A 7,948-nucleotide genomic window follows, 5' to 3' on the forward strand; every position below is an offset into this window, starting at 1 on the left:
GACAGCTCCACCAAATTTATTAAACAAGGACCAAAACCAAGTGATCTCTAGTCTCTCCTTTCCAGCACTCACCAACGTAGGCACATGCACGTACTAAAGCCCAAGCCGCAATTCCCTCCTCTTCTTCCCCTCCTTTATTATTATTATTATTATTATCAATTTTCCCCAACCACTTCATTACCATATATATTATTACATTGTGCAGTAACCACCACAGAACCAGACAAATAGACAATGCTGTTCCTTCATATCACCTTTCCGTTCTGCCTTCATATCAACTCAATATATAGTCAATATTCTATATAGCCTTTCCACAATTTCTGCCACTATTTCTGTTTATAACCAGCTCTAGTGTGCCAGCGTTTTGATATTATATTACCCTTTTTAAAATTAATCTGTGACCTTGTAAATATAGTTAGGTCAACGACAAGGTTTCATGTATGCAGAACGGTTATCTGTCAGTGTCTTGCGTGTCCGTCATTCGCGATTACTTGATATTTTCTTAATTTTAAGCCAAGGCCCAGGCTTCATTCATTAATACATTAATATAATTATATGCAATCGATTTACATTTACAATAAAAAACAGTCCAAAGAGATACAGATACTTTATATAAGAAAATAAAAAAGAAATATGTATGAGATAATGATAGAGATCGGACCACCGGCTTTAATTTGAAACTAAAGAGTTGGATCTAATTCTACCTCAGAAACTGCCAAAATGATTCTGATGATGATGATGAGGTTGAACCATCTGCAATTCCGTCGTCGTTGTTTGGCACGAATTATCCTCGTTCATCATCGTCCTGTATTCCAATATTATGCAACACCACCGCCATTAATCGCCGAATGCGATGAGATTATCATATGTCTGATATATGAGAAAGAGACAGAGAGCTTACTCTCGAGGTCTGGAAGCCCAGAGAGAACTGAGGGCACGAAGGCGACCATAATACTCTCCCATTACGAGGAAGCATCTTGCTGCCTGACGGATTGTCAGCAATCTGCATAACTGGTGAAGTGTCTGTTGCCTCAAGTTATCAGCCTTCAATTCACCAAGCCAACTTAATTAATTCCAGTCAAAGAAACGACCGAGAAATTGAAATTCATTATTATTAAGACTACTGTTTCTTTTGTATCCGGACTGAAGCAAACTCCAACCACCGCACAGGAATTTCAACGGGTCCTTAATCCACGAGGGAGCGCATGAATTCAAAACAATTGACATCCATGACTTTGTCTTATTTGGAAGCTTAATTGGCCTCTTTCTTAATTAATTCTACACACTAAAATAGTCTATTCTCTTTTCATACTATTAATTCATGAATATATACTTCGAATAGTTAGATATATTATTTAGTCCATCTAGGGTTCATGATTCAACAGCCATCACTTTCAAAACCAACTTCTGACGGCGACATTTTAAGATGGGAAAACTACATCAAATGCTTGTAATCACTCAACATTTAACGCACAACTTAGCAACGAAGCAACAGGTATCAGCAATAAACTTAAGTACCCGGCAACAATAAAGTAAATTAAACATATATTGTTCTTAATTAGAGACGTGTCAAACAAGTATTGGGGATTTAATTACATGCAATAATTATGATTTCTTTTCAACCAATATACAGGAAAAATGTGATCACTTTCATATATATGATAGGAACTATAGGGTCAACCAGACCATGATAATTATCAGGACTTAATTAAGGCGGATATTTATTACTGGGCAGGTTGATTTTGACTTATTCGTCCTGCCGCAAGATAATTTTCTCATTGTATTAGAGAAGTCACTTAACATTTAATAAGACAAAACTTATTAAGGACGGTGCTAATACGTTTTATTTTTTCCGATATATCACGCTCTAAAATAAGACAAATGAGCATTTTTATTTTCACACGTCAGGTAGAATAAATAACTTGAAAACAAATACGTAACTGACTTTACAAAAAGTTTAGCATGAATTAGGGGCCGTCGAAAAGAATCGAAGGAAGTTAATCATAACAGCTTAAGGCTATAAAGTTCCGTTTTCAACCAGCAAGTTTCTTAACAAATCGGTGTTTGAAACTTATAACCTCACGAGATGAAGAAATAGTTATGAATTCAATTATAAAATTTGACTAATTATGTATTAGCAGGAACAAGCTATCTCTCTCTCTCTCTCTCTCTCTATATATATATATCTCATTATAGTCAAAAGAGAAAATTGCTCCAAATAAGTTTGACACTCAGATGTCACCTGAGGCTTTACGTCAACCACACCTCCCCACCAGATGAAAAAGAATCACCTCTGAAAAAAGCTCTATCCAAATCTTCCTTTTCTTCTGTTTTGACTCTCCACAAATTATGTACTATAGATAATTCATAATTACACCCGGAAATCAATATAGTATAGCTCAAAAAAGATGTCATTTTTTGTGTTCCCTTGTTCATGTGATGTTAAAACCATGAAGCTAGCTGCTCACGATTGCCGTAGCAAGAAAAAGATCAGAAATATATTAAAAACTGATACCTGGCGGACGAATCCTTCAAGATTGGCGAGCTTGCTCATGGCGATGACCATCTGTTGCACGCCGTCGCCGACGGGGCCGCCGGCAATGGTGTCGACGAGGGACTGCTGGAGCTGTTCATGGCCTTGAGAGAGAGCCTCTTCTGCTTGCTGTGAAGAATGTCTGAGACCGTACATTCCCATAATCTGCTGCTCAGCCAGCGGCTCTAGCTGCTGAATCAACATCTGATCACACCAGAACAATATTTCGGGCCTCAAATATGTCTCAGGTTTTAGGTTTATATCATAGGAAATTAAATCAAAGTGGTTATTAATTAATTGGACGAACCGTGATGAGTTCAGAGGGTCTGAAACCACCCATCCATAGGAAGCAGCGTTCAGCAGGAGAGGTCCACATGCCGGTGATGAGATGAAAAACGTCTGATTTTGCAGCGGCTCCTTTGAGCCTGAAGATCTCGTCGTAATGAGACAGATATCCGTCCACCATTATTCTAAGCTCACTGTCCGATAACGCCGCCTGCAACGCCGCCCGTAACTCCGTCACGTGCCGGTGGTCTTCCTCTAGCCATCTTGCATATTCCATGTCAAATATTGCCGCTCCTGCTCCACAACAGTGCACTTGTTGAAAAACATTTCCTTAATCTGAAGAAAGCATTTCCTCCCACTTATAAGTCACGTTTCAAGAGGTTTATTTAACCTTATTTATAAATTACGGTACAACTTTTAAATAATATTTAAAAATTATTTTTAAAATTAATCTTCACAAAAGAAAAAAATAACATGATATTATTATTTTTATTTATCATATAAAAATATATTTAAAATTTTACACACTTTTATTTCTTACATTTTTTTATTGGTATTAATAAAATTAATAAAAATGATTTATAAAAAAATCAAAGAATCATGTATCGGTATGAAAGAAAAAAAAACAGCAACCAATAATAAGAGAATTTAAGTAGTTTGATAGGATTATAATTTTTTTTAAAATTATTTTCTTGAAAAAACATATGGTGCTGTATTGTAAAAAAAAAAGCATTTCTGTATGTTTGGTTATTGTAGTCCGAAAGCAATGAAACAGACCGAGGACCATATTTCTTAATTAAATGAATAATTAATAACAATCCTCGTCTTTTCACCAGAAAGTGGCATTGTCCTGTTAAGAACCCTAATTTTTTTTACCAAAAGTGAAAAGGAATAGCATCATTTCAATATATTACGAATTCGCTTAAACAGTTAAAGCTGACGAACGATCTTCAATGTTTAGAAAAAGCAGCACAGTTTTCATATCCATTTTGTAGCTCACACAACTAGTACGATCTTACTTAAACATTGGCATCTTTTTATTGTAGTACCTTTGGTCTATTATCATTCCTCTATAATTAATTAAGAATCCCACGAGAATTCAGCCTCAAAAGATTTTGGTCAAATCAATGACCTCAACTAAAATTTTAAAATGGGGTTTCCCAAATTTGACTTTTATTACTTTCGTTAATTAAGATATCCAGATGATTCAACAATTATGTTTAGTTACGTGTGAATTATGACAAAATAATAAAAATATTGGCAAATATACATCCACAATATCTTTATTAATCATGTTGGTTATCCTAATTTTTCCCCCTCGACTCAATAATTAACTACTCCATAGTCGCATTTACCAAAAATCGCTCTAATGCCTTATTTCATTTCATTTTGTTTCTCAACTTTAGTAACAAGAAAACTATCACATTGTAATATGAAAATATCAGTGAAATGAACAGATATAACTCACCGGAGCTTATGTTGCCACCTGCACCAGCACAGCCTAAGAACAATCCCTAAATATTAAACAAACCCACATAGTTATAATTATAAAGTGAAATGTATAATTATGAATAGCTGCATTATATTATTCAGTTTATTTCACTTTTCAATAACTGTGATGAAGAGTAGAAGCTAAGTATGATTTGGAAACCTGAGAGCGGGCTCTTTGAAGGTCTTGTTCAATCTGGGTAAGCTTGATCCTACTGGACTCTAGCTGCTGCACGTAAGCCTGTTTGGATAGAGGGAAAATGAAAAAGAAAGTGCAGAGAAAGCCATTACAATACAATTTCTTTTCGTGTTTCCAACACAGTAACTGTTATAATCTTCACCAACTAACTGTACGATTTAATGGGCCACACCACTTAATACCTTTTTCCTCAGACGGCTCTTCCTTGCAGCCTCTCTGTTTTGAGCTAGACGTCTCAGTGTCTGCAAAACCAAAATCAAGAGAATCTCCCTCCATTAAAAAGAACGAAATTTTGGGGCCAAAAATATACATGCATATGATGTAATGTCACTTTCAAAACCTTTGCATCAAGTTGTTTTTCGGATGAAGAACCTGCTCCCTTCTTCTACAAGCCAAAAAAACACAAATAAGAATTCATCTTAAGAAAGATAAGTGATTTCTCAGGGAAAATGAAGAAAACCAAGGAAGAAAAAAAGTTTTTTCTGGCTTTCTGAGCTCGCAGAAGGCAGAAGAGAAATTCTACGGTTTCAACCTAGAGGAACAAGATGAGATGATGAAAAGGGTAGTTTACAGAATTTCTTGGAAGCATTTCTGGATGAAGCTGGCCGTTAGGCCATTTTGGTGGAGAGAAACAATCTTCAATATGATATGGGTAGCAAAAAGCATCATTTTCAGCCATTGTTTTTTCTTGAGGGTAATATAATGCGGTTGTTGAGCTTTCTGAACTCGAGGATTGACTGGGAGCTGAGGAGGGGTAGAGAGAGAGAGAGGGAGAGAGAGAGGGGTTTATGTAGGGGGATTGAGAGAAGTGGGTCACAACGATAATGAGAACCGTTGATAAGTACCGAAAAGATTCTCGATTTGTTTCCTTGTGTTGTACTAGACATGTCTCCCCCTTTCTTTATCTCTTGCTGTTTCTTTCTCTCTCATATTTCATGTCAGACATTCATCAGAAAATCGTTCAGGAATCAGGAAAACTCTGTGTTCTTTTGATTTTCTGAGAGCTGTTGGGATCTGTGCTGTTGTTTTGTGAAGATATGCCCAGAAAGAGAGAGAGACAACAGGATCATAAAAACAGTAATAATTGCATCAAAGAGGGAAACTTTTCCTGGGTTTTGGGGATCATGGAAAGAGAAAGACTAAGAGATTAATAGTAGAAAACAGTAGTAGTCCAAAACTGAAAAGAAAAGGAAAGAAAGAAAAGATAAAGGAACCTTTTCCTGAGGTGATTTGGCAGGTGATTGATTCTGTGATGGGCCTGTTCTTGAGGCATCACTTGCCATCTCCTGTTGAAGTTGCTGTTGCTTCTGATGATGACGATGAAGGTCTGAAGAAGAAGATGCTTTCTTACTAATGGGAGATTCTGGTTCAAATTCAAGCTGAGGCTCAGTTTTGTTTGATATGGTGTTAACAGCTGATCCTGAATCAGCGCTTTCTCCTCCTGACTTTGGTCCTCCCTGTATCAGCAAACTCATCAAAAAGTCATACAAGATACCCAACCCATTTTCAGCCCAGAAACACGCATAAGTATCAAGATATCATCTTCCCAAAGATCAGTTCACAGACCCCATATATATAGAGACACACGTGGATTTTTGTTGAATTTGGAAGGCAAAATGGTCAAGGAAGGAAAGCAAGGTGGTGAGAGTAATACCACTACTCTATGGGTTTGCTGAAATCTGATTGGCCAAGACGGGAACATTTCCAGAGTAGTAGCTGCAGGCCTGGATATGAATAAAGCTGCAAGAATCGTAAAAGCAAAATCTCAGAGAATCACCAAAACGAAAACAAAACCTCTGAGGATCCTCAATTACATACGATAATAATAATTGTAGTATATGGGAAGGCGTATAGGAGGAGGAACCTAATCCTCCTTTTTCAGCAGTTATAAGACGTGTTTCTAAGATTGTAACTCCCACGCCATCCATTTCTATTGCCTCGGAATCATTACTGTATCTGATATGGTAAGACATATTCAAAAGCTCGTCCTCTCTTTTTTCTCTCCCCGCTTTTTCAAGGAGTTGGTTTTGGTTATTTGTTTCGCTCACGTCAGAGAAAAAGAGCAGAAATCGTAGAAAAAGGAACCGTACGTGCTCTGCCTTCATCATTTCTAATGTCTACTCCTTGCAGAACAATTGCCTCTTCCAGCTCTCCAAAATCAAAAGCAGACCCTTGATTGCTTTGAAACAGGAAAAAATATATACAATCATAATGAAAATGAAAACCCAGGTCAGATATATGAAGAAAGTCTGAACTTTTTTGAAGTATGTATCAACAGAACAGAACTGAAGGAGAAATTATTGAAGAATACATTAAGCTGGATGCCGCAGGAGTATTATTAATCCCGTGAAGTAGTCCATAGTGATGGCCTGAAGGCGATGACTCAGACAAACCACTCTGTCCTATTCTGTGACTCGCCATGCAAAGCTAGCTATCTACCTTCTTCCTTCTCAGAGCATTCCAATGATCTTTAATTCCCCGAAGCTGAACTGAAAAAACCAGAACTTGAAGAATTTGAAAGGTTTATCCAGCAAATCAAATCTGTTTATCTCTGTTTTTCTTTGAAATTTGCAAGGTATAGATAGAACCCAATAGAAAGATGGCCACAGAGAAGCAAAAAATCAAAACTTCCTTGTCAAATATCTAAGTGAACACAGAGAGGTTCAGATCTTTTTCTCAGAAATGCCCCTCCTTGCAGCTTTCTTCTCTATCTATATCTTTGTCTCCTTATCTGTGAAGGCAGTGGGTAGATTAGCGAGTTTGATGGTTTCAAAAATGTTGTCATAGCAGACTTTGTCTCTCAGGCTCTATTTGAATTTGTGGGGTATGAAAGTGAGCAGAAATATAATTAAAAGTGTGGAAGATATACAAACAAATTATATTAATAGAAAAAAAGAGGGGAAGGGTAGGGACATTTGAAAGAAGCCACTAGAATCACTGACTCCTCCTGCTCCGCTCTCTTCCCCCTCTAACCGCCTGTGTTTTCTTATTGGCTCTGTATGCCAGCCTTCTCAGCTGCATGTACTTAGCACAACAAGTCTTCTATATATATATATACTTGTGAAATTGAATTTTAATATCTTATATTAAATTTCAACTAAATCTCTTCAACTTTTTAATTTTGTTAGTCAATTTAAACTACCTAATTAAATTACATGATATATTTTTCCATGAATTTCCTGTAGTGTAAACAAGGAGGATTGAACTAATGACTCCTCAAAAGAAACTTGGTATTATATATTGAATAGCCACAAGGTTATTGGCGTTATTCATCATTTTATGTCATGTTATATTGAACGCCGAAGCTAAATATTTGCAGAACTAAAACATTTGAGTTTTTATGTGATTTGAAGCTTCCTTTTCTTGAAGCTTTGACAGCTACTAAAGCCTGTGAGAAAGTGAGCTATTCATTTGACACAGGGATTTAAACACGCGGAAAACAT

The 7,948-nt window shown here is 36.6% G+C and overlaps 1 protein-coding gene across 4 annotated transcripts; it reads right to left on the reverse strand.

Annotated features, from left to right (window-relative positions):
* Nucleotides 1–526: 526 nt before the first annotated feature.
* On the reverse strand, nt 527–7,528 carry LOC129313724 (transcription factor TGA9). Of its 4 annotated transcripts, XM_054957064.1 has the most exons (13): nt 7,419–7,528; nt 6,817–7,236; nt 6,596–6,684; nt 6,160–6,245; nt 5,720–5,962; nt 4,846–4,890; nt 4,688–4,747; nt 4,470–4,547; nt 4,287–4,332; nt 2,841–3,112; nt 2,516–2,737; nt 902–1,044; nt 527–805 (listed from the first exon to the last, which is right to left on the reverse strand). In XM_054957064.1, the coding sequence occupies exons 2-13, from the start codon at nt 6,924–6,926 to the stop codon at nt 706–708; spliced, it is 1,494 nt and encodes a 497-aa protein (XP_054813039.1). In that variant the 5' UTR covers nt 6,927–7,236; nt 7,419–7,528; the 3' UTR covers nt 527–705. The 4 variants fall into 4 exon arrangements, with proteins under 4 accessions (XP_054813039.1, XP_054813040.1, XP_054813038.1 ...); XM_054957065.1 differs by having other exon boundaries at nt 4,846–4,887; nt 6,817–7,518; XM_054957063.1 differs by having other exon boundaries at nt 6,817–7,518.
* Between the last annotated feature and the right edge of the window lie 420 nt (nt 7,529–7,948).

The sequence above is a fragment of the Prosopis cineraria genome, unplaced genomic scaffold (assembly GCF_029017545.1).
Source record: "Prosopis cineraria cultivar Desert tree isolate PC_DT_omini unplaced genomic scaffold, ASM2901754v1 PC6, whole genome shotgun sequence".
Lineage (NCBI taxonomy): Eukaryota > Viridiplantae > Streptophyta > Magnoliopsida > Fabales > Fabaceae > Prosopis > Prosopis cineraria.